Consider the following 27,419-nt stretch of genomic DNA (forward strand, 5'->3'; position numbering starts at 1 on the left):
CTGGCCCCAGGGTCTTGTACGACAGCAAGAAGATATAGAGGAGCCCGTGTCCTCTATACATGCACGGTGGACTTCCACTGTGTTGGCACAGCTCATCAGAACTTGCAAGGCATTTCAGAGATGGTGTCACCTTTGACCATCACCACAACACGGCTAGGTGGGTATTATTGTGCCTGTTTTATGGTGAGTGAACCAAAGATCAGTGTTAAGACACTTAATCAAGGTCATGCAGGAGATGAGGCTGGGCCCGAGTCCTCTGAAAGGAATATGGTTGTTTTGTTTTTCTGGGATGCTTATGGACCAAAGCTTTTATTATTTTATTTTATTTTTAAAATAAATTCTGAAATTATAAAGGATAAAGAAAGGAGTGTGTGTGGAATGATTTTACAGTGAAGCATTTTAAAGGAACAAGGCAATAGTAGACCTCCTAATCCTTGTTATCTCCTAACTGGGAATGAAGATGCCCCTTGTTTTCTCATGGAGGAATGGATCTTATTAGGATGATCCCTATGTTAACAGTAGAAATAGAGTCAATGTGTTGATTCCAGGGTAAAACAAGTGTTCTTTGCGTCTAGGGATAGAATTCGGCAGCCCATGGGCTTGGGTGAAGAAAAAAATACTATTTTTTTAAGGTTAAAAACATTTTTAAAGTGTATTTATTTATTTTGAGAGAGACAGAAACAGTATGAGTGGAGATAGGCAGAGAGAGAGGGAGACAGAGAATCCCAAACAGGCTCCACACTGTCAGCATGGGGCCTGATGTGGGACTCAGACTCACAAACCACAAGATCATGACCTGAGCACAAACCAAGAGTCAGACCCTTAACCAACTGAGCCACTCAGGTGCCCCTGAAGAAAAAATACTTTAAAAAATGTTCTTGACCCTCTAGCAGCCTCCAGTATTATAAATGTAGATTCTAAAGCATAATTATAAACTGTTCCTTTGAATCTGCCACTGGGAGAAATTAAAGAGTTGTTCCTATCACATTATGACTGTTGCAAATATCTTGAAATATCCTTTTTGCTCATCATTGCTTCAAACTATGGTAGCTATGAGAACTGCAGCTGGATCTTTTTATTTTATGTGTTAATAAAGACACATGTTATTTTATTATGAAGTTTAGAAAGCCATTTTGATCGTTGTATTTCTAGAACAGAGGGTTGCTGGAGGAGAGGGGGCAGGGGGATGGACTAAATGGGTGATGGACTTTAAGGAGGGCACTTGTGATGAGCACTGGGTATCATACGTCAGAGATGAATCACTAAACTCTACTTCTGAAACTAATATTACACTATATGTTAATTAACTAGAATTTAAATTAAAACCTGAAACAAAATAAAGAAAATATTTTGAATCTTTAGCAAAACATAAACATGTGGATTATCTATTTTAATTGTAATCATATGTATTTTATTGTCTGCATTTAGAAACAGTACTCTAAGGCTAAAATGAGCAAATCAGAGAACTCTAGATGCTGGCGAGGATGTGGAGAAACGGGCACCCTCCTGCACTGTTGGTGGGAATGTAAACTGGTACAGCCCCTCTGGAAAACAGTGTGGAGGTTCCTCAGGAAACTAACAATAGAACTCCCTTATGACCCAGCAATAGCACTGCTAGGAATTTACCCAAGGGATACAGAAATGCTGAGGCATAGGAGCACATGGACCCCAATGTTCATAGCAGCACTCTCCACAATAGCTAAAACATGGAAAGAGCCTAAGTGTCCATCAACAGATGAATGGATCAAGAAGATGTGGTTTATCTATACCATGGAATACTACATGGCAATGAGAAACAATGAAATCTGGCCATGTGTAGCAACATGGATGGACCTTGAGGGTGTTATGCTGAGCGAAATAAGTCAGGCAGAGAAGGACAAATACCATATGTTTGCACGTATAGGAGGATTAGGAGGAACTTGACGGAGGACCAAGGGGGAGAAGAAGGGCGGAAATGGTGGGGGAAAGGGAGAGAGGCAAACCATGAGAGACTCTTGAATGCTGACAAAAACTGAGGACTGATGGATGTGGGGGGGAGGGGGGATGGGCATGAAGGAGGGCACTTTGGGGATGAGCACTGAGTGTTATGTAGAAACTAATTTGACAATAAACTATTTGTAAAAAAAAAAAATAAAAAATAAAAAAATAAATAAATAAAATAAAATAAAAAAAAAAGAAACAGTACTCTAAGAGGGGTATAGATATCACCATGTTGTCACAGGGGTGCGTGGTACAAATACAAGTTTTAAAAACTTGCTTTAGGGGCACCTGGGTGGCTCAGTCGGTTAAACATCCGACTTCGGCTCAGGTCAGGTCATGATCTCACAGTTCGTGGGCTCGAGCCCCGCGTCAGGCTGTGTGCTGACTGCTAGCTCAGAGCCTGGAGCCTGCTTCTGATTCTGTGTCTCCCTCTCTCTCTCTGGCCCTCCCCTGCTCATGCTATCTCTCTCTCTCTCAGAGATAAATAAAACATTTTAATAAATAAATAAATAAATAAATTTTAAAAAACCTTGCTTTAAAGGAACTAAAAATGTTAAATTATTCCCAGGCAACAAAATTTTCAAAAAATTTTGGGGGGAAGGAACTAAGTTGAGGCAACAGTCCTCAATCTCCTGTCTCTTCTATTTCTTTACTTGGCACATTGAACTCCTGACAAAAGTAAATTTGTGCAATAAACATTCATAGAGAATGATGCTTCTTTGTCTTCTTGGAGAAATGAACGGACTGCTAAAAAGACACTGAGTTTTGTTCATGGGACACTTCCCAGAAGGAGAGATGGTTTAAAATGGAGAGTAAAGCAGAAGGGGAAAGAATACCTGCATCAGGGAATTAACTGAGGACAAGATCTTATGTTGAAGTCCTTCTGCACTGAGTCTGAAAACCACATTTCTCTTCATAAGGGAAAGCATGTCACGAACTAACCTTTCTGTGTCCTCTCAACCAGAGGTAATCAAATTATGCATGAAATAATTTAATAATTTTATTTTCAGTTGGCAAGCACTAAATTTCATGTTAAATCTCTCCACATATGGGAAGATGTTTGTTGCAGTAACATCTCCTATTATGTACTATTCTCAGACTATGTTATAATTCTTAATCTAGGTATGGAAGTGAAAAGATCTAACCATTTGACTAATATATTTTGATGATTCATATATATTGGGAAGAATTCAGAACTTCTATAGGATTTTTTGATAAAACTCTCCTAATAGGGTAGTCTTATACTTTGCTACTAGAAATCATTTTGCTTGACTCGCTATTTCTTCTGACATATATTCCAATTGAGCAGAATCTTTGAGAAATTAGATAACCATTAAGGACATTATGTAGAGCACAATGTATAGAAACAGCAATAGAAACAGCAAACAGTGCTTGCTCCCTTTATAGCTTATATATTTTTAAAATTTTCTTAATTATTTATTATTGAGAGTAGGAGAGTGTGCACATGTGTGCACACTGAGTTGGGGAAGGGAAGAGAGAGGGGAAAACACAGAACCTGAAGCAGGCTCCGGGCTCTGAGCTGTCAGCACAGAGCCTGACATGGGGCTCAACCCCATGAACTATAAGATCATGACCTGAGCCCAGGTCAGACACTCAACTGACTGAGCCACCCAAGTGCCCCCATAGCTTATATTTTCACGATGCAAACTCTATGCCATATTTTTCATGTCCCCAAAGATTTACCCTGGCTGGTTCATCTCCCAGGAATGTTATTCTGTTCTCATTTACTCTTTGCAAATTCAAGATAATGATTTCTTGCAAAAACTTACCCTGATCCTTCCTCTCATTCCAGATTGAGTTACCTGCCTCTCTGTACCATTAAAGTCCTCTGTCCTTCTAGAGGCATGAACCGTTCTCACTTCCCGCTACACATACCTTCCACTCTGTTCTCAACATTATGCTCTAGCCTACGAATGTCTTGAGACTGGAACCATACCTTTGAGTTATATGCAAATATTAAGCACTCAGGGTTTTCCTGTAGAATTCATTGGGTGATTAAGTTAATGGAGCCAACAAATAAGACTAATGTGACAGATAACGTGAAGACTGAAGGGTGGATACGGAAGGGTGGAGATGCAAGTTGGTCCTAGGCAGTATCATTTCCAAGATGTTAATAGAAGTGTGTGTGTGTATGTGTGTGTGTGTGTGTGTGTGTGCATGCACGTGTGCACAGGCACCCATGTTTGTATGGGCATACTGGCAGTACAGCGGAGGTGAGATTTATACTTTGCCACTTCCTGATGTGTAAATGCTACATTTCTCTAAATCAGAGAAATTGGTTCTGTACTTCCACCCACATGACTGGCAGAAAAATTCAACTTCAGTCATGTTTGGGAATTCTCTCTCATCCTCCAGGGGTTCATGCAAGGATCTCCTGGCATTTGAGATGCCATACCCTGCAGAGTCCTGATCGGCTCCTCCATCTGCCGTGACTCATCAGTTTCCAAGGTATTGGTCTGGCAGTGTGTTCCCCGAAGACCGGAGATGCTAGTCATGCTGGTCCACTTGTTTACCACACACAGGCCCACACAGAACCCCGGGGCCTCAGAGTCTCCAAAAAGACTGAGGAGAACCAGCCTTCCTTGATTAGGTAGCTTGTGTACCTCCAGCTCCAAAGCCGTGACCTCCATGCTCTCCTCTGGGGAACACAATCTGGGGATGTTTTTGTACTGGGTGTCACCGGGGGAAAACGGAGCTGGAAATGGCTTTTTTTCCTTTCTTGACAACTCACCTTTCTATACAGTTCTTCAGAAGTAACAGCAAGTTTTATCTCCCTCCTCCCCAAAACTCCCGGCCCCCACCCCATATCCACTGGCAGTCCAGCCACTCGTTCTCTCTCAGCGTGGAAGAGCTCAAAGCACAGAGCCTTGGCAGTTGTCCCAGTTTTCTTCATCCTGTTCATGACTCCAAAGAAAACACATTTCTGACTCAAAAACAAGACATGGGTTTCTGTTGAGACCTCAAATATTTTCCCAGAGTCCACCATGAAAATATAAAAGTTATGTTGTAATTTTAAACGATTTGTTCGGCTTCTTGTGGCAAGACTCTGCTATAGTTTTGTTTATCGTGCAAATAGCCTCGAGTCTGCTTCTAAACAAGATGTTTTCCAAAAATAAATGCAGACTTCCCTCTGCTGACCCAAATCTCAAGAAGAATCAACATTTGTTACCATAATGCTCCACACAAATACTTATAAAAACAATTGTTTTGCAACTTGCATGCTTTTGGCAATCAGTACTCATAGTAGTATTGTTACTTGGACTCAGCATTAATATTTTCTTCAGAATATTTTACTTTGGTAGTATAAATGTCCCTGTAGTGCTGAAGACACACGAGACAAGTGTGGTTATCAAAGTATTGTACTGATACTTGGCTTCATTTCGAAAACAGTAGAAAATTCATGAGACAAGTTTGAGGAGGAAGAAATATTTTGGTGGTCTAATCCCATAATATTTATGCTTTCTTACAAATAGTAGTAATTAGGCTGCACTTGTAACAACATTAAAAATCTACCCCATTCAATGAAGAGGGTATTATTCAATGAATAATAAGTATATTATGAAATGTGAGCAAATAATATTGGAAACTAAAAATGCATAACTGGTGAATATTCATGTGCTTCTCTTCACTGTCCAGTAGAAATAATTCTGCCAGTGCCGGCTTGCTTTGTGAGCATTTGTGATGCAGCAAAAGTAGAGACGAGACAGAGGTGTCTGCTTTGAATTGGAATAGGCTAGATTTTACTTCTGGAATAGAAAATGCTGAAGGTGTAAGGAAAGGCAAGAGCCAAGGAAGTTTTGGGAAAGTTTTTAAACTTTTTATTAAAAAATTGAAATATTTATTTTTGAGAAAGAGAGAGAGAGAGAGAGAACATGAACAGGAGGAGGGGCAGAGGGAGAGGGAAATTCAGAATCTGAAGCAGGCTCCTGGCTCTGAGCTGTGAGCACAGTCTGACCCAGAGTTCAAACCCACAAATCATTAGATCATGACCTGAGTCAAAGTTGGATGCTTAACCTATAGCGCCACCCAGGCACCCAGGAAGTCTTGGGAATGTTTTACTGGGGGTTTGGACAGAGTATGGAGTGAAAAGATAAAGCCCTCAGGGGTTTGCTCCAGGTCAGGCTGTGTGTGGTTCCAGAGATGGGTTGGGAACTGGACTTTGAGAAGTTCTGTCATGGCTGTGTGTAGCAACCCCCTTGATAGACCCTAACAAGGAAATTTTAAATGCTGGGTTTTATTCAATTTTTGAATAGAGTATACAATCACAACATTCATAAATTAAATGTAGTATGAAGTTCATCAGGGAAAAATGTCTCCCTAACACTCCAGGCCCTCAGCCACCCAGTTCTCATCCCTGGAGGCCACCAATATTTCCAGCTGCTTGTCTATCTTCCAAAGGTATTTTATACACATGCAAGCAGATAGGTGTTCATATTATAAAATCTCCCCCATCACTTTTTATACAAGTAATAACACACCACACATTCTTCTGAGTGCTGCTTTATTGTCTTTCTTTGCAATATTTAGGGTATTGCTTCATTTTATTAGATAAAGAGATTCCTCATGCTTTTTCTGCAGCTGCAAAGTATTCCACTGTTGCACTGCACAAATATTATTTAGCCAGTTCACACTTTTGGAAGCTTCCCATCATTTGCTGTTATATACAACAGCAATTCAATGCTGTTCAATGCAATGCAATGAACCATTCTGTTCTTAATTTATTTTGTGCCATGCACCCCCTTTGGCAATTGGCAAAGACTATGAATTTCTTCTCACCATAATGTATAACACAAAATCCTCAAGATTAAAAGGAAATCAACTACACTGAACTATAGTCATCAAAATATTTTTTAATTTAGAAATATGTGCACTTTTTTATTAATGAGTTACATAACAAGAGTTAGTAGTGGGCCTAATAACTACTCTAATTTCAAAGTATGACTGAAATAAGTGATATTTCAGAATGTCTGCAATAACTGTAATATGACATAAAAGATCTGATTTTTACTGGTAACAAAGGTGCAGGCTGATACTATTGTGGCTTCTTGCCTACTTTATTAATTAAAGGAAATGATAAATTTCAGCTTGGGTTTCATGAAAACCAAAACGCAATTTTCCCCCCTTCTAATTTGATAAATCCCCTACATTTTCCTGTGCAGCCCTTATCAAGAAGCCCTGATGTATACATGCATCATTTTCTAAATATTCAAGTATGTTTGTATATATTTGTAAATTGCCAGAAGTATTTTAAATTAGCAAATACGAACACATTTGTCATTGAATACCTGCTGTCAAACCGCCAGAAATACAGGCATTCCACCAGCATTAAAGTGTGTTAGCAAGCATTTTCATCTTTGCCATTCTGAGATGAAAAGTAGTATCCTGGTGTAGTTTTACTTTGTTTTTGTCTTGTTAAAAGCAAACCTGAGGATCTTATCCTATATTTAAGAGCCATTTCCTATCTGTTCACTCCTTTGCTTACAGTTTTATCGGTTCTTTTGCAGGTTTGTTGTTGCATTAATCACCAAGACAGGGATGTAAACAGCGCCCCCTGGAGTTAAACACGGAAGCCCTCCTTCCTGGTCACGGTGAAGATTTACATTGCTCTTCATTGTATTTTTACCTCAGATTATTGTGTCTTTGGGTCGTCCACATAGATTAAAATAGAATGTGGAATTCTTAGGGCATTAGTCTTATTTAGGTAACAACGTTGTCTAAGCTAAAGTCTGAAAGAAGTCACGGCAATTTGTTTTGTTTTGTTTTTTTAATTTTTTTTTAACGTTTTATTTATTTCTGAGAGAGAGAGAGAGAGCGTGATCAGGGGAGGGTCAGAGAGAGAGGAAGACACAGAATCTGAAACAGCCTCCAAGCTCTCCGCTGGCTGTCAGCACAGAGCCAGATGCGGGACTCGAACCCACCAACCATGAGATCATGACCTAAACCGAAGTCCAACGCTCAACCAACTGAGCCACCCAGGTGCCCCAGTCATGGCCATTTGATAAATGTAGTTATCGCTGGCAAGGGAAGTGGCATGGAAAAGGTATGAAAGGATGTTTACTTCGACTTTTTTTCAACTCTGTAATTGTGTATTATTTGTATGCAACAAATAAATGATAAGAGTGAATATACATGATGAAAATTCAAATAATACAGATGAGTATAAAAAGAACGGTGAAAGTATCTCTTTTCCCAGTGTCTTTCCAACATAGAAATTTTAAGTACAGTTATACTGGGGATGCTTCATTGAGCCCAAACTGTGATTTTGAAATACCTTTTTTCCGCTACAAAGGTCCAGGGCTTCTTAGAGAAATAACTGATTCCAGGCCTCGGGCAGGAAATGTACACAATGAGCCTGGTGCATCATGTTATAACAGATAGCAAGGAGTTACCAAAGACTAGTAGGTCATAGCAAAAGGACACAGGACTCAACTTGACGCAAGAAGGAACATCTTAAGCATTAGGAAGGATAATAACTGCCATGACCTGAAGTGCAAAACAGAATACTAAACTGAAATATTAAACAAAATAAAAAATAATTGGTCACACTGGAAGGGTAATTGGTCATACTGGGAGACAGCAAAGGCCCAGCCAGGAGCATGCCTTTGATATTCGAACTATCCAATCCAGAGTCCTCCTCTCTCAGACTCACGATTACAGGATGCCATATTCGTCCGCCTTGACCATCCCAGGTTGCCAGGCAACCAGGGACCATTCCTACAGCTGAGAGCTCACTGAAATTATTCAAAGTAGCCAAATAAAAAATTGTTTAACTTGCCCTGCTTTCACTTGCCCTTAAAGCTTCAATAAAGGTGACCTAGGCTCTGCTCTTTCCTGTCCCTCTGCCTGGTATTTTCTCCAGGTGGCTCTGTGTTTCCTGTTTCTAGGGCTGTGAATATAATCTATTTTGTTTCCCCAAATTTCTTTGTCTCCTCTGGCCATATCTGACTGGCCATCGCATAAAAGAACATAGAACACTGGCATAATATATCCCAGAATGATCTTGGGATATATTTCCCAAGTGTTTTCCTTGCTTCAGTTCTAGAATCAGCCATTTCTTCAAAGAGTCTTGGTTCCTATTATTGAAGAATGGTATTTAGAAACTAATATTTGAGCACTAAGTATATTTTATGTACAATGGTTTTAATGCTTTGGCATGACTTGCTTTTATCTGACCAAGCCCGCCCCCAGGTTGGAGGCAGTATGGTGTTGTGGTTAAGCACGTGGGGCTCTGGATTCAGACTGCCTGAATTCAAATCCTAGCCATCATGTTCAAGGTGTGAGGCCTTGGGAAAGTCACATAAGCTCTTACATTTGAACACCTGTATGGTGGTGTATAGTACCTACCTCAAAATTTTATTGTAAAAATTTAGTAAGATAATGTAAGTAAAGTTCTCAGACTCTAGCATGACACACAGGAATTACTCAGTTAATATTTGTGGAATGACTGAACCTCATGTTGATCAGAAACTCTTGCAGAAGAATGAAAATAAGAGGAAAATTCTGATTTATATTCTTTTCAAAAAATAAATAATGAATTTGTCAGAGATCCTTAAAAATGTTTTCCTTAAAATTCCCCACAATAATTTTTATTTTTTGAGAGAGAGACCACACATGAGTGGAGGAGGGGCAGAAGGAGAAGGAGAAAGAATCTTAAGCAGGTTCCATGAGTTTGACTCGGAGCTAGATCTCACCACCAGGAGATCACGACCCCAGCTGAAGTCAAGAGTCAGACATTTGACTGAGCCACCCAGGCGCCTCCCCCGACCCCCAACAATAATGTTTTTAATGTTTTATTTATTTTTTAGTGAGAGAGATAGAGCACATGCAGGGGAGGGACAGAGAGAGGGAGACACAGAAGCTGAAGCAGGCTCCAGGCTCTGAGCTAGCTGTCAGCACAGAACCCGATGCGAGGTTAGAACCCACGGACCATGAGATCATGACCTGAGCCGAAGTTGGATGCTTAACCGACTGAGCCATCCAGGCACCCCATGTTCTTTTTTCTAATTACAAAAAAACAAAAAACAAAAAACAGTTGAAAGAAACACACAAGCCTGGTGCCAAACCTAGAGGTGACTCTACATCTGAGATTCTGATTCCTAAAAGGATCAAGTCATCGCAGAACATACCAGGAACCCCAGACAGGCAGTCAGGAAGGTGGGGGACGTGGGTGGTCTAGGGGGAGCAGGCCCCACAGTCATTCTCCCCCCACCCCATGTTGTCTTGAGGGGACGTGAGAGCTACCAGAAACCGCATCTGCAAAAGGTGATGCAAGGCAAAGCAGGGATTCCACATCCCCAGCTTGCCTTTAATAGCATTCCCTCCACAACTGGCATTTCTATCCCAGATTCCTGACTCAGCAACTCATAGGGAGAGCTCCTCTAAGGGATCTCACCAGAGAAGCTTATTTGGTTCCTACTGGGCAGGAATAAATGCATTACAGATATTCTAGATAATTGTTATGCTTCTAGTTGGTATTTCAATCCCTTTGCAATTCTTGCTCAAGCCTTTTCCTCGTCTTGTAAATCTGAAAAAGTAATTTCCAAATCACTTTTTTTGAAAACCCATGACTGTAGAATCTTTTAGTCATTTGAAATGGGGCAGACTAATAATTTACCGTAAAGGTGGAATGGATTTCACATTAGTGTTCCCATAGTAGGCAACTACTGTGTTTTTGTAACCTAACACAATGAAAGGCGTTGTCACTAGATGATTCAGCTAGTTAGAATCTCAGCTCCCTTTCTGGGGAGGAAATTTGAGGCACGGTGTTTATAGTAGATGCTAGGGTAGTGCTAACCTGGACAGTAATGCTTCAGTTCTCCTCCATCAATGCCAGGCAGAGACTATGAACAGGGAGATAGGAAGTAAGGTCAACCGGCCACCTTGGCAAGAAGCAAGCAAGCCTTGTAGCCAGCTCTAACCTGTCATGTTTCCTTGGTGTCTGTCTGTCTCTCTCTCACACACACAACACATGCACGCACACACGCTGAGTCTCAATTGCTCCATTACTGTAATGGCCGTCTCAGTAAAATTCCCTAGGGCAAAACCAACAGTTACCTGAGTTCTCAGCTCATTCAGTATCAGTGGGAAACGTGCCATGTTGGACTTTGACTGACAGTCACAAAAACCAGTTTGGCTGAGAGTGGCAAGGCCACGAGGTCTAGGTGGAGTATTAACTCACTGACTTGGAATGGTTCCTCGGAGAATGCTCACATTGCCTCTTATTTATGCTTCAACCTAAGTCTCCAAGAGAGTTGAAGTCATAGAAACGACTAAACAGATGTACGGCAGGAAGATTTTTTATTCAGAACTCAACCACACACACACATAAAAACTCCTCCATCACCAGGGATCCCTGGAAAGTGGTATCTAAAAATCTGCTCTGAGTCAACTGCTTTCATTTCTCATCTTTGTGTGATGTTCGACTCCCAACTCATAGAAGCCCCATGGAGCCGATTTTTAACTGGCATGAGAGCAAGAGGGGGAGAGTTTCACCCCCACCTTTCTGAAAAAAGGCAAACATATTTTTTACCTAAGGTCCAAGGCCAGGTGGGGAAATCCTTTTCCATATTAGACTGGAGTAAAGAAAATGGAAGTAAGTTTTATTATTTCTTTCCTATACTAAATGTAGGAAAAACATTATTCTTTTTTTTTTTACTTTTAATTGTGCTCATATCTTAATTGTTGACAGTTCTGCTTTGCTACACTAAAACCAAATTTATTTAATCCTGCCATAGCCTCAGTACTATGCCACCCACCACAGTCCTGACAATTTCACTCACATTGGTGTAACGTCCTCCCATTGGAAAAACACCAGGTTGATTTTAAGATCATTTATCTAATTAAAGTAGAGCCCAAATGTTTAGTGTCTTGGAATTGTGTTATTCAGAATATCAAATAAAAAGTCCCTTAATTTGGTCACTTTTCATGGATGAGGGTGTTGGGAAGTAGTATGAATAAGCCAAATGTGTGAAGGAAGAATATGAGTGTCTGGGTCAGAGATACCAGAGTAGGAATCCAGAGCATGTCACCCGCCAGCCTTGTGACTTTAGGCTGCATACTTAGCCTACCTGAGTCTCCCTTTCCTAACTGGAAACACAGGAGAGCTGTAAATTTCAACTACAACATAGGAGGGACTGACATGTGTCTATTCTGCGTACTATTTAATTGTCCTCCCTTCCTTCCCCTAAATGTACAGAAACTGGATAAGAGGTTTTTTGTTTTTGTTTTTGTTTTTGTTTTGGTCATTCTCTCCAAAGGCAGCTGGGATCTAGGGCAGCAAAGGAATCACAGAGAACCACCTGGTTGACCAGGTTCAAAAAACACAAGCGGAGGAATTAGTTTCAATTTTTAGGGTTTGTTTTTGTTTTAATTTAATCTGTGGCTTTTCTTCTCAACTGAAATTAATCTCTCTAGACCTCAGTGGCCTCGTTTATAAAATTAGGAAGTGAGACCATCTACCTCAGTGGATTTCAACTCTAGCTGTGCAACTAGAATCACTTAGAGAGTTTTCTTCAAGTGCAGATTCTTGTCCACACCCTTAGATAGTCCCTGTTTCCTTAGGGCTGAATCCAGTGTGTGTGGTTTTAGAAACTCATGGGCCACTTTCCATTGAGACTCAGGTGATCTTTGAGGCCCTCCACCATTTCACGTGCCTGGCTCTGTTATAAAACCCAAGGAAAAGATACTCGAACTAGAAAATGAGTATTCGTGTGCTGATTGTCACAGGCATGTTCTGGAAGTCCTCAGCTCCCCTAGCCCTCAAGGGAGCAGACCAACCCTTCAGAGCAGCCAGACCCACATCTTGGGCTTCGGATCATGGGGCAGGCATCCCAGGAGCTGCCTTGTCTGAATATGACAATGATACCTGGGAGATTCCCTGGCTTGATGATGGGTTAAGATGATCACTGTGAGATGTTGAACTACAACTACCAGATGGGGATGGGAGCATGGGGGAGAAAGGGAGATGAGGGTGAAGGTGAACTCTGGTTTTATCTTGAACCAAGAAGTTTATTTTATTTTTATTTTTATTTTTATTTTTTTTGAGAGCATGAGAGAGTGTTTGCATGTCCATACATGCAAGCAGGGGAGGGGCAGAGAGAGAGAGGTAGAGAGAGAATCCCAAGTAGGCCCCACTCTGTCAGTGCCAGACCCCACGTGGGGCTTGAACCCATGAACTGTGAGATCATGACCTGAGTGGAAAGCAAGATTTGGACGCTTAATAGATTGAGCCACCCAGGCACCCCAAGAAGCTTATTTTTAACCCAAGAATAAAATGAGCCACAATCTAAAGTGAGAAGAAAGTCGGGAGATTGTAGCTAAAATGACTTAACATGGCTCCTTCTCTCCACGTTTCTGTTGCTGCCATTGTATATATACCCTGAATATGGTTTCAAATAAAGGACAGCCCCCAGCCTCTCTGCCAGGTCCTGTGCTCACGTTTCCTTTAGAATGCCCACTCCTCCATCTACATGAGTGCAGGGATGGTTACCAGCAGCCATGTTTATTCAGTCCCCACATATGTGGGCATGTCCCAGCCTTGTCCAGTGTAACTCCCTTCTTTCAGAATCTGAGGTCGATGAGTCTCTTGAACAGAGAAAAATGTAAACTTGGTAACTGTCAGTAGCCATATTCTTTTGTGTGGACTGTGAAGGAGAGAAATGAGTCTGCATTAAGAAGAATGAAGTTATGGACAGAGGAGTCAAAAAGAGGCCAAGTTGGAGAGTAAAGACATTCTGGATTTCCTACAGAGTTCGGTTCCTCCTGTCCATCTGCATTCTTACCTTTTAGTTCATAATTAATGCCCCTTTGGTTAGGGCAGCTAGAATTGGCTTCTGCTACTTCTACAGTCGACTCTTGAACAGTCGTGGGTTTTAACTCCATGGATTCATTTATACTCAATTTTTTATAAACATAGTACAATACTGTAAATGTACTTTCTCTTCCTTATAATTTTCTTAATAACATTTTCTTTTCTCCAAGCTCACTTTATTATAAGAATATAGCATATAATACACATAACACAAAGTATGTATTAATTGACTATTTATGTTATCAGTAGGCTATTGCTCAACAGTGGCTATTAGTACTTTAGGGAGTCAGAAGTTACATGTGAATTTTCAGTTGTATGGGGAGTCAGCACCCCAACCTCTCTGCTGTCCAAGAGCCAACTATAATTTTAAAAAGCTCTATCGAGTATGGTTACTGTGTATGAATCATTATATTTTTCATGTTCAAATGAGTGAGAAACTAGTGTTTCCCCAATAAGGAAGGCAAAGCACATTTGGAAAAAAGCAACCAGGAGGCAGGAGTTCTGGGTTTAAATATTCCTCTTAGAATCCCACAAATATAGAATCATAGACTATTGACATTAGTTCTTTAAGGAAACTCATTTCCACTGCCCACTAGCTACACCATACTGGGAAGAGTTTTTAACCTTTGTGGACTTAACTATAAAATGGCCATAAAGATTCTGTAAATGGGTGAGTGCTGAACCATTCACTCTACTGAGCCTTCTTGCAACATTTAAATCTATGATATTTTCAAAAGGAGTTTCCCCTGGAATTATTCTTGAAGCCACATTTGGCACGTCAAATGGTTAGGAGAGCTAACCATAAGAAGCCATACCAGTGGCTCTAATAAATGATAGGTAAAACTGAACATTTAAAAATGTAAGTGTAATAAATGCCTATATTGCCTAACTTTCCGTAAGACATTTTGGTTTTGCTGAAAAGCAAATAACCTTAGAACCGAACATATTCAACTCCCCTATTTATTTGAACATTTATCAAATACTTATTGAGAGCTAGCTGACACTGTGCTAGCTGTCATACCCTCAAAGGAAAGGTAACCTGCTCTCTGGGAGCTCTGCAGAGCCAGGGAAGCTGCTGAGGATGCACAGTAGTGCATCGTGATCTGATTGGTGCTGAATGGGGGTGTGTTCAAGAATGATGTGAGTGTGAAGAGCAGGTCTAGGAGGCAGGCAAGGGTGTGGTAGAAGGTGTCATGGAAAAAGTGATGAGTTTAGCCAAGGGAACAAAGCCGGGTGGGGTGGACTATGGTGAGAAGGAAGCTCAAGGCCTTTCTGGCAGTGGGACAGCATACCCAAAACATGGGGTTGACAACCACGGTTGAGGGTTTAGAGACCTGCAGTCCTAGGATGAAGTAAAGACCATTCTTTTCAAAGGTATTTGTGCATTTGGGTCTGATTCCAGAGAAAATAAGGGAGATAGAAGTGACCTTTTCTTTTAATGTTTATTTATTTATCTGGAAAGGGAAATAAAGAGGAAGAAAGAATCCCAACCTGGCTCCGTGCTGTAAGTGCAGAGACTGACATGGGGCTCCATCTCATGAACTGTGAAATAATGACCTGAGCTGAAATCAAGAGTTGGTCACCTAACCGACTGAGCCATCCAAACACCCCAAAAGTGAACTTTTCATATAACTGTGGGAACTCCAGTATCTAGATATTAGTTATAAACAATAATAAAGGGATCCAATACATAATGGGGTGATGGAATCCTAGGGAAGTAGATAATATATCATAAAGGAAGTAGAGACAACTTGCCTGAGACAGTGAGCTGATGAAAATAGTGAGCAATAACAAGTTACATTTATTGAGTGATTGCTAAATGCCAGGTGCTTTATACTTTGCACACATTGACTCACTTTATACATCACAACTCTATGATGTAGGTTCTATTATTATCCTATCTCAGGAAGGCGCCTCCCTCCCTTGCCTATTCCCCTTTCCTGTGCTTATCACCACGAATGCACAAGGTATTTTATTTATTTAATATGACTTTGTATTTGTCTCTCACTTTCTAATAGAAGAGACTCTCCTTAAAGGCAGGGGTGTTTGCTTATTTTGTTTATTGCTGTATACCCAAAACTTAGAAAACACAGTAGGAACTCAATAAATATTTGTGAACAAAGAATGATAGAAGTTGAGGTACAGAATGGCTAATAACTTGTCCCAATGAAACAACCAGGTGGTGTCAGGTCCTGGGAGCAATGGCTTTTTTAGTGAGGCCAGGGGCTCAATAGAGGGCATAACCGAACTGGATGCGGAGAGACTGGAACATCAGCCTGGTAAAAACAGGCTTAAAAATGTATTGATTCAGGGCACCTGGGTGGCTCAGTTGGATAAGTGTCTGACCTCTGCCTAGGTCATGATCTCGTGGTTCATGATTTCAAGCCCCACCTTGGGCTCTGTGCTGACAGCTCAGAGCCTGGAGTTGGCTTTGGATTCTGTATCTCCCTCTCTCTCTCCCCCTCCCCTGCTCATACTCTGTCTGTCTCTCTCTCTCAAAAATAAACATTTAAAAAAATTTTAAGTCATTGATTCATTTATTTATTCAATTTTTCAACAAATATTTACTGAATACCTACCATGCACCAGTCCTTATTCCAGGCCCTGGGAAATAACAGTGGGCAGGGCAGAAGGGGTTCTACACTTGGCATGGAGACAGACAATAGAAAAGGGAACTAGCGAATACATAGATTAATTTCAGGGATGATAACAGGACAGCACAATGTGATGAAAAGTAAACTGGGGGAGGGTGCATAACGTCATTAGCTGGGGTCTCCGGAGAGGGCCTCTTTGAGGGGATGTATAAGCAGAATCCTTCAGCAGGACGCTCCAGGAGAAAACAATGCTTAGAGCAAGGGGGACAGGGAGGCACAGGTCGGGAGGTGAGGAGAGCCAGGGGTGGGATTTGGAGAGCGGGATGAAACCCAGAATGTGTCCGTGGAGATGGCAGCTCTGAACAGGAAACTGAGAGCTCACAGCCAGCAGAGAAAAGCCAGCGTCATCTGATGGACAAAGTCTGGCTAGGACCAGAACCAAGTAGTTAAAGCAGTTGCCCAGAAAAGCATATCTGGTATTAAACAAGGAGCCCAAACCAGAAAAGACCCTGATTTAGGTTACCAGATGAGGAGCAGAAGCAGAGGGTACCATACAGAATGACAGGAATGTGGGCAAGGTGGACAGACTCCATATAACAAGTGAAGCCTGAAAGTGGCCTACACCAAATTGCACTATATCCCCCCACCATTTATGCACATGCTGTATGTCTGTCTAGAGCTGTGGAGCCATTGGAGGGGAGAGTGGCCTCAGCAAACATCTTATACAAATGGTATACACCTGGCCCATGGATCAGGCCAGTGATCCCCAACCTGAGCTAACATAAGACTCATTTGGAGTATTTGTGAAAACTTCAGATGACTGGGCCTCCTCCCCAGAAATTACTATTTATTATGTTGAGGGTGGACCAGGTATCTGCATCTGTGATATAAATGGTCTCCAACCAGGATTCACCTGGAGAAATGTGGAAGAGAATCCACTAATGGGCTTCCGGGAGTCCATGAAACCCTGAGAGTGAGTGAAAAATGTGTGTGCTTGCATCCGTGCACATTTCATTTTCTAGGGAGGGAGAGATTCCATATCATCATAAGAGTCTCGAAACTTAAGAACCACTGATCCAGTCCTGTCCCACTCTTTAGAGAGTAGGAAAATCCCAGGAATGTGATGACTTGCCTGATCCACAAAACTGGAAAACAGCAGAGGTAGGCTGTCACTCCAGACTTTTTGCATGCCCCTCACTCTCTTCTCCACACCCTGCTGACCACAGGAGTGGGAGAGAAGGGGAAAGGGGATTCAGCACTCAGGAGCAAAGTTGTCAAAGGATTTCTCGCCCTCATTTTGGCCCCAGGTGGGACGGATCAGCAGAGTGGAGGTTTGTAATGATGATGCCTTAATAAATGGCCCAGGCATTCACATGTACCCAGACCCTGCTATCTGTGGAAACTTCTATTCCATTAGGACCTAAAGCTGGGAACAGAGGGTGCATGTGCCTGGTTGTTGGATGCATGGTGGAAACAGAGCAACGTTCTTGTGAAGATCTGCCTACCTACACCCGAGCAGGTGGGCAGTTCTAGGCTTCTCTGCCTACAGTCAGATTTCCATCCCTCTACTTCCTCAGGCCAGTCTGGATCATGGCCCCACCTTTGTGAGTATGTTCCTCCCAGTCCAGATTCTGTGTGACTAACCCCAGCTAGCCTCCTCAAATTTGGTATGCATCCTGCCCTCCAGTGTTGGCCCAAATCCTTCAGACTCTGGCCTCAACCTGAGCTTCTGGATTCGACAGCCTTGCTCACCTTCCCCTTCTGAACTAACAACACCCCATCTTGGCCTTCTGCCTCTTTTCTGCACTCACTATTCTGTCCTGGGGACATGTCCCCTCCAATCGTGCCCCCACTTGGCCACCCTGTCCTTCCCCAGCCCACCTGGCTCGCACAAGCTGCTATTCAAGGGCTAACCTCATTCAGAATCTGACCCCTCCTTCTGTGAGACAGAGGTAACACCCTTTCTCTGCTTCACATGCGAGCCTGCAACAGCTGGCTCAGGAGCTGGCTCGGTAGGCCACAGGTAGACCCGGGCCCTGATCAGCAACTATGGCTCTCTTGCTCATTCTACATTCTCTCCGTCTCTTTTCCCTGCTCTGCTTGCCAAGTCCCTTTCTCTTCTGTCTCTTTCTTTTTCTTTCTTCTCTTCTTTTTCTTTCTATCCTTTCCCTGTGTTTTAGGCCTCCCTTGGCCCTTCCTGGCATCGCTTTGCCTGAGAGCAATACTCAGGAATAGAAAGGTGCCAAGCCCTTTGTGTTGACTAATGCCACCTTTGTTTTGGTGCCAGGTTTGTTTTGGAGGCAGATCTCCAGGAAAGCTGGACAGTCGGATTGGAGCACGCAGTAGGCAGAGGAAAACAGGCTGCTCTGTAATTTTCCCAACAGCCGCCTCAAATCTGTGGGTGATGGCTTTCGGACCCCTTGCCTTTAACAGACAAGGAGACAACCTCAGAGCTCAGGAGACTTGCCCCAGGTCTGGAATTAAGTCAGTGCAGCGGTGGAAGTGAACACAGAGCCCTCAGACTGGAAGCTGTCCAGACAGCTGTGTGGAGCAGGATCACAGCTCACTGCCTTTCAAAGCCTCAACCGTCACGGTCACACTGCGGACACTTGACAGTTACTTGAAAGTTGTGTTACGTGTTCCTGTCAATTCTTCATCCTGTGAAGGAGTAGCACTGTGCATTTCTTGGTGAAGATTAATCATTTTCTTTCTTGCTTAAGACAGGCTGTTTCTCACATCCCTACCCTGGTTTCGCTTGTCTCAACGATTTCATTGGAAGGGCGGGACATTCCCCCTACCTCCCCCCACCCCAACTGGAGCCTGCAATCAGGACCAATGAAAGCCAAGTACCTCACCACTCTCCCCCTCCCCCAACCGGGTGACTAAGAACTGAGTATTTAAGAGGTTGCAGGAATGGGCTGAGAACTGCTTTTGCTTTCTCCACAGGCAGGCTTACTCTCATCCGACTTGGGCCATCACTGAGCTTCAGAGTGAAGAGGGAAATCCGCCCAGACTCCACCACCACCATGTGTTACGGCAAATGTGCACGATGCATCGGACATTCTCTGGTGTGGCTGGCCATCCTCTGCATTGTAGCTAATATTTTGCTTTACTTTCCAAATGGGGAAACAAAATATGCCTCTGAAAACCATCTCAGCCACTTTGTGTGGTTCTTTTCTGGCATCGTAGGAGGGGGCTTGCTGGTAAGTTGTTCAGAATTATTACAAGCTTAAAAACTTATCTTCTGTTAAAGAGGTGTTTTCATGGAAAGTTTTCTATGATGCCTATTTCCAAATCCAGTTATCTTTGTTCATCTTCTTTTGAAAGCAGATTGAGCAAAAGTTGAGCTATGTCTAGTGTATTAATTTTATTAGACGTTTTACAAAATCCTCTTTCAACTAAAAGTGAACTTCCTTTTTGCTAAGCGCTCTCGCTTTACAGCTAGAAAACAGATATTAGCTTTTCAGTCAGATCTGAGAGACTCTAGAGTTTCTAGTACTGGAGAGGGTAGGCATTTAACATTTGTTCTAGGGAGCTGGAAGGGCGTCGCTGGTTCTCTGTCTAAATCAGCAGTTTTGGATCCAGACTATCTGCTATTTTTTTCTCAGGCATCTGTGACAGAAAAAAATTATGAATTATGAGTGTATTGCTACTTAAAAAGAAGGATACATTTTCTCCTTTATGTAATCCTGGGTGTGGTGTCTAGGAAAAATCCTACAGTTAGCAGCAGATCGGGGACTGAAGCTAAGAGTGGAATGTGTTGTTTTTTCCAAGGTTTGTTTTTAATTGAAGTGAGAGGAATTGCTTGCCAACCTGGGAGCTGAAAGTATTAGCTTCAACCACAGCACGGAAAGAATGTGGACAAATTCGAGCTTACCACTTTAAATGCCGGGATTGAGACGTTTAAAAAGACATTTTATGGAATTGCTAATATCACACAGAATATTTTTCTTAGTCAAGAAAAGACATTAAAACATTTAAATTTAATACACTGATGATGGTATGGCAAATCGGCTTTGAATTTAAGTATTGTTATCGTGTTAACATAATCGTTTGTCCTTAATATAACGTCACCCTTGTTTAGACTTCTTTTGATCTCAAACTCAGAGTATTTCATACTTTCTTTATTTAAAGACTTTATTGTGAAGCGACAATCATACAATCACATCATCAAAGAAAGTTTTTATTTATTATACAGCGCTTTCACCTTTCCCACTTACAAAAAAGATTCAGTTACTATATTAAAGACTTGTTAGTATCATCTGTGTTTACAAGGGGGAAAAGGCAGAATTAAAGACAGAGTTTAACAGAAACAGACTTTGCTTCTGGGACTATGTTAAGGACTCTTGTGGGAGAAACATATTTATGGGTTATTACCGTATCCGTCCCATACAGCACCCTCACCCTAAAGAATGCTTTGACCCATTACATGAAAACAAGCAGATAATCCATTTAGAGGTGTTTTTCTTTTTTTTTTTTCTTCTTCTTCATAGTTTTATATTCTTTGAGATATTGGGCCAACCTAACCCAAAACGATTCCACACTGTCAGAAAGAAAGGTATTTTACTAAAAGATGCTTAGCCTGACCCTTACGACAGGCGTTAATTTGGGGAAAGATGGTGACTTTAATTTGATTGTTTTCTAACCAGATATTCCTGCCAGCATTCGTATTCATTGGGTTGGAGCAGGACGACTGTTGTGGCTGCTGTGGCCACGAAAACTGTGGCAAGAGATGCGCGGTAGGTCCTCCAGCTTGGGTGGTAAAAATGGTCCCTGGGAGGCGGGCGCGACACTCTGGCTCACTTCCGCTCTCTCCTTTCCCTAGATGCTTTCTTCTGTCCTGGCGGCTCTCATCGGGATTGCAGGATCTGGCTACTGCATCATTGTGGCAGCCCTGGGCTTGGCGCAAGGACCAATATGTAGTGATTCTAGTGGCCAGTGGAACTACACCTTTGCTCACACTGATGGACAGTAAGTAATTGTTCCCTTTCCGACCACGCATTCTTGTGCACTGCATGGTATAGTGGCAACCCCATCAAGTTAGAAAGGCATCAATTATCCATGCATCCTGCACTCAGCCAGGCAGTGATTCAGGCACCAGACAGTGGTGTCAGAGGGTGGATGCCCAGTCTCTGACCTGGAAAGCTCTAAGTGCTTTTTAATGGAGTCACTGATTCAGCCCTCATGATACCCTATGAGTTGACTTCCACTATTGCTCCTGTTTTACAGATGAGGAAAAGGAGGCACAGCGAGCTGAGGTAGCTTATCCACAGTCACATTGCTAGGACATGACAGCCAGGCAGCCTGGCTGTATAGTTCGTGCTCATGTAGTGTGTGCACTATCCCAAAACAATTGGCTGATTTTACTATCTTATAACAAAATATTATGGAATCCTTACATAACATGGATGGAAAATGTATGATTTTAACCAAACCCCCAGATTGATCATACTGTCCCCAAACACACACATATCATATTATCACTATGTACAGCAAACCCTTTATTTTAAATAATCAGGAGGGGTGCCTGGGTGGCTCAGTCCGTTAATTGTCCACCTTTGGCTCAGGTCAGGATCCGCCTCAGGCTCCGTGCTGACAGCTGGAGGCCTAGAGCCTGCTTCAGATTCTGCGTCTCCCTCTCTCTGTGTCCCTCCCCTACTTGCACTCTGTTTCTCTCTCTCTCAAAAATAAATAAACATTAAAAAAATAATAAAAACAAAAAAAAATAAAGTGATCAGGCTACCTAAGGTCTTATACATGATCTTAGCATCAGGATAATTTAAGCTCTGTTGTTTTATGTCGATACTTTTTTCTTATCTGTTCTTGAGAAAAGAACAGAAATAGCTGATAGAAACTGATGTACATGACGGCAAATGAATGACATCCTTCTTTGAATTTTGAAAGGCTTCATTATGAGATTCATGAGTGAAAATAATATGAATAATGAATTTCAATTGCCCTTACATTGTCAAGACTCTTTGCCCCGCATGAATTGTATAGCATAGAGTGAGTACATAAAATCATGAACATGGAATAACATGGACCTGGATTTCATCCCAGCTCCGCATTTCTCCCTCAACAACTAGGAAAATGTAAACTGAGCTCTCTGCTTTTCAGTTACTTTGTAAAATAAAACCAATGGCAGTTGTCAAGAGGATAAATGAGATAATAAATGTAAAGCATTTGTCACAGAAGCTGACACACTCTGAGGCTGGCTTCTGTTAACTGTTATTATTATCTGCTAAGTCACAATGAATGCAACCCAATAGTAGCCTCTGAAGGAACATTAGCTTTACAGGGGTTTGAAATTTGGGTGGCCAAAATAGTGATCATGATTCAACTTTGTTCAGAACATACTGAATGTGTGAGTGGAAATTGGGTATTCATGTATACACAGGCATACAAACTATTGCACAAAACCACCTCTAAAAAAGATCATGATGGGTGCAGCTGGAATGCAAGGAGAAGTGAAAATATCACTAAGCATTTTTACAGCTGTTTGATTGTATGCCCCTCCCGCCACCCACTCCAGCTTCTGTAAGAAGCCTTCTGCTTCTGTATCATTCCTCACTTCAACCTGTCCAGGGATTTCAATATCAGGAATGACTAATGGTCACAAGCCAGTGATTAATTGCTCAATAGCCGTGTGGGCCAAGAATTTTTTTACATTGTGTCCTAAAATTACAATTTTCCTCCTGATACACAGAAAGGCAGGGTCATAAGGACAGAATTCTTTTTTTTTTTTTTTTTAATCAACACATTGAGTTTCTGATTGGCTCAATGAACCATTCAAAGTTAGGTCTCTAATTCTAAGCCCCTTTGTTCTGCTTTGGTAGGAAGAAGTGATAAGAAAAGATTTATACCAGCCCTCTTTGTGGAATTAAGTCAGTTGTAGATTTTCCCACGATTGAATCCTATTTCATTAAGAATCCAAATGCTTTCTGATGTAGCAAAGGCTGAAATTCTAAGAAAGTAATCAGAGGTTGAATTTTTCAGACTGTAAGAATACCCAGGTACTTAGAAAATCTCCTAAATTGTGTATATATATATGTGTGTGTATATAACTTCTCTGTGTGTGTGTATAGTCAAATGTGACTTCAGTGTGTTTTGCTAACATTTCACAGAGTGACTTCAGATTATTTATCATTCAATTACTTCTAAGATGTGTTTAGTACCTACTATGTGCTAGATACTGCCTAGGGGCCAATATATATACATTTATTTATATATATATTATATATATATATAAAAAAAATATATATATATTTCATTATATAATATATAATGAAAGGTCTGGTTCTGAACTTCATGGAGCTCACACTTCTGGAATAGTTACATAAGCAGATATTCTCCTGGCCTAGGGGAGATGCGCTTCCTTACACTTAGTTTTCCTGATCAGTGTACTTGTTGCATTGAGATCACTTATTGTCTCCTCCCTTAGATGTTGTGCTCTTCCAAGGCAGACCCCATGCCATGTTCACCATTATACCCCCAGTCCTGACTTGAATGTCTAACTCACAATGAGTGATCAATAATCTTCGTTGAATTTTACATGTATCATTGCAGCAAGATCTGGGCTAAATTCCTTACTTTGTGAAATGACTAGAAAAATTTGACACAGGTCATTGAATTTCTTTTTTCCTGAACAAAAAAGTACCACACAGAAAGTAGCTTATGAGACATCCCATTAGATGTGGTCATGTGTCAGAAATTTCTTCTTTTGATCCCCAGGTACCTTCTGGATACCTCCACATGGTCTCTGTGCACTGAACCCAAGCATATCGTAGAATGGAATGTTTCTCTATTTTCCATCCTCTTGGCTTTCGGTGGAATTGAATTCATCTTATGTCTCATTCAAGTAATAAATGGTGTGATGGGAGGAATATGTGGCTATTGCTGCTCTCGCCAACAGGTAAGAGCTGTGAAAATGTTGCAGCCTGGCCCTGGGGTATTCAATTACTTTCTTTCATCTACTTTCTTTTCAATACACTGTTCTTTTCATCATAAAGAAGAAAAGGCAAAATCAGACTCTGCTCAACCTACCAACATTTGTTCCTACATCATCTTTGTGGCAAAGCATTTACAACATTTGGTTTTACCCTTAGTAATAAGCTTCCTGAATATCATAGTTGCTGGGTTATCTTGGGGTTTTTTGTGTTGTTTGTTTTTTTGTTTTTCGTAGTTGGCTCTGTGTATACAGGAAAATGCTGCTTATAGCCAAAGTGTCCCTTCAAGAGCAAACTCATTGCCCCTTTCACTACCCCTGCTCTGGCCAAAGAGACACAATTTGGCTTGCTCCCTTGTTCCCAACTAGCATATGCAAATAGTGGTCAACATTCATTGCACTAGGCACGGAGCTAAACTCACGTGTCAGAAGAGACTATAAGTGGGAGATTAAGCAGTATGTCTAAGATCACCTAGGTGGGAAGTAACAGGCTTCAAACCCTGGGTCATTTTATGCCAGCTCCTGCTCTCAGCCTGTCTGCAACACTTGCTGTCCTATTGGATTTTCTACAATGCCTTCTAATAAGGAGTCACAAAAATACCCAAACAGCTAAGCGCAGAGGGTCACTAATAACCTTTGAATAGCAGCTCATGAAAAAGGCCTTTCACAGTAAAAGAAAACCAGGAAGCACTTGTTTCCTGGGGATATGATTTCAGAGAGAAGTATGCATTTGTTAGTAGCGGGGAAAGTTCTTGTTTCTATATCCTCCTTAAAAAAACATGTGGTAATGAATTGATGGAAGTCCAGCTTTGGTCCAATTTTGGGACGTTTGTTTTATGTCTTATTCTGTAAAATAGAATTAGGTAAACAGAAAATTACTTAATTTATATTTTCCTAATCATTTACTCCTTTGGTTCATTTAAAATAAGACAAAATCTAATAATGAAAACTGAAAGCCCGTTGCTACCATGAAAAACCTTGCTGTGAATAAATGGAAACTTTCTGATTTTTGAGGGGAAGTTAAAAGAAAAATTTAGTTTTCCTTATCAGGAAAGTACAGCAAGATTAATTATTTCCTTGGGAGCCTGCCAAATTTCTAAGAAAACAACATAGTGGGAAACCTTCAATATGGAGTTGTTTCTAGGCAGTATGGTTGGGGAGAGGCAGAGAAGAGTCTTCTCAGACTTACTCCAATATAATCTATCTTTAGCTTTGGATTTCATACAAGGCAAAGTTTAAATTAGGCGAGGCCCCACTGGACATCAGCACTTGTGCATTTTGGGGACAGGCATAATATGTCAATGACGAGAATTGCTGTAGTGACTTGGCAGAGTGACCCTCTTCTCGGAGCGGGGGTGGGGAGCAAATAGTCCCACTGGGTTTCCTGTCTGAGTCACTGAAGAGATGGCTTTTTCACAGACACCACAGTACAGATCTGCTATTTTTGTTTCTAGGACAAAAGACACTTTCAAAGGGCAAGGTTTTTAGTGGAGATGAGTCAAGTCTGTAACTTGGTAGCACTTAATTGGGAAGGTTACCCGCACTGAGCCCACTCCTGTGTCAAACTCCCATGGCATTATCTCTTAAATCCCTAAGATTAAAAACCTACCCCAAACACTTTCAAAGCCAAGAAAACCCCAGTAAGTTGTGGTTTCCATGACCCTTTCCTGCAGCTTTCCCTAAAAGAGGACAATGCTTCCCATTTGTTTAGGAAACATGTCATGAGCATTGTCTAAGCTCTCTGTGTTGTTGGCCAGAAGCTCCGTGAAGTGGAGATCAGCCTGCATTATGTTTGCTTAAAATGGGAATTTTTAGGACTAACATGGCATCATTGTTTGTTTAGCCTGATTATAACCTAATGCATATTTCATTTTCTTCACAGCGATACGACTGCTGAAAGAACCACCCCACGACAGAACCAGGATCTTCCTCTATTTCATTGTAATTTATATATTTTACTTGTATTAATTTGTAAAACTTTGTACTAGTGTATCATACTCCATATATTCTACTTTTATAAATGTGTATAAAGGCTGGCATCTTCATACGATGTCAGTTTGAGCGTAGCAAACTGTTTTTTTAGGACTGAGAAAACCCATGAGGTAATTTATAGACTGAATGACGGTCAGTCCTCAGCGTAGCTGAGACAAACTCTGGCCTGAGTGATGTTTTTAAGAAACACTATAAGGATAAATATCACATTCCAATTATTGTTATCTGTGCCTGGGTTTATTAAATGAAAGAGTTCTAATTGCTTTTTTTAAGATTGTGAAGGAGGAAACCCAACAACTTGAAAAGACGTGTCTTTTTTCTCTGTTTATACGGTGTTTCCCATTCATACACCTGCAAATCTCTGGCAAGAGGCTTTTTTGAAGCGTTTCATGTTTTGTGAGAGACAGATACTTGCCTAGAGCGGGAGTGCCCCGAGCTAAAGGAAGGCATCAAAACGTGCAATGCTGCCTTGAGTACTCTAAGGGCAGGGCCCAAGTTACTCTAACAGGTAGAACACCTTTTGTCCTTCAAAGACAAGCACTAAGGATCATGTATTTACAAAGAAAAAGGCCTGGATAACTGGAAGAGGAAAAGATGGGAAATGGAATAAAGCAGTGTATTAGCTTTATTGGACATTGCGGGAGGAGAAAGAAGGGCAGGAGGACCATGAGGAAACAACCCCCAAATTTGATGGTTTCAATACAACAAAATAAAGTATCCGTTACCATTTCTCTTCTTGTTTACTTTCACTGTCCTTTGTTTAATGCTCCCCCTTTTGGGGTGCCTGGGTGGCTTGGTGAGTTAAGCGTCTGACTCTTGATTTTGGTTCAGGTCATGATCTCATGGTTGGTGAGTTTGAGCCCCTCATTGGGCTCTGTGCTGATGGTGCAGAGCATGCTTGGGATCCTCTCTTTCCTCCTCTCTGCCCCTCCCCTGCTCATGTGCACGTGCACGCTCTCTCTCTCTCTCTCTCTCTCTTTCTCTCTCTCTCTCAAAATAAAGAAATAAACTTAAAAAATTTTTTTCTCCCTATTTTTTTTCCAGCCTTAAGGTTGTGCAGCCCCAATTGCTTAGGGCC

The 27,419-nt window shown here is 41.4% G+C and overlaps 1 protein-coding gene across 1 annotated transcript; it reads left to right on the forward strand.

Moving 5' to 3' along the window:
- The first annotated feature begins 18,733 nt into the window (after positions 1–18,733).
- On the forward strand, positions 18,734–27,071 carry TM4SF1 (transmembrane 4 L six family member 1). The gene is made up of 6 exons (XM_039240992.1): positions 18,734–19,092; positions 19,351–19,607; positions 21,054–21,143; positions 21,230–21,375; positions 24,136–24,316; positions 26,232–27,071. The coding sequence occupies exons 2-6, from the start codon at positions 19,431–19,433 to the stop codon at positions 26,244–26,246; spliced, it is 609 nt and encodes a 202-aa protein (XP_039096923.1). The 5' UTR covers positions 18,734–19,092; positions 19,351–19,430; the 3' UTR covers positions 26,247–27,071.
- The last annotated feature ends 348 nt before the right edge of the window (positions 27,072–27,419 follow it).

The sequence above is a fragment of the Hyaena hyaena genome, unplaced genomic scaffold (assembly GCF_003009895.1).
Source record: "Hyaena hyaena isolate Hyena2069 unplaced genomic scaffold, ASM300989v1 scaffold_186, whole genome shotgun sequence".
In the NCBI taxonomy this organism is placed as follows: Eukaryota; Metazoa; Chordata; class Mammalia; order Carnivora; family Hyaenidae; genus Hyaena; species Hyaena hyaena.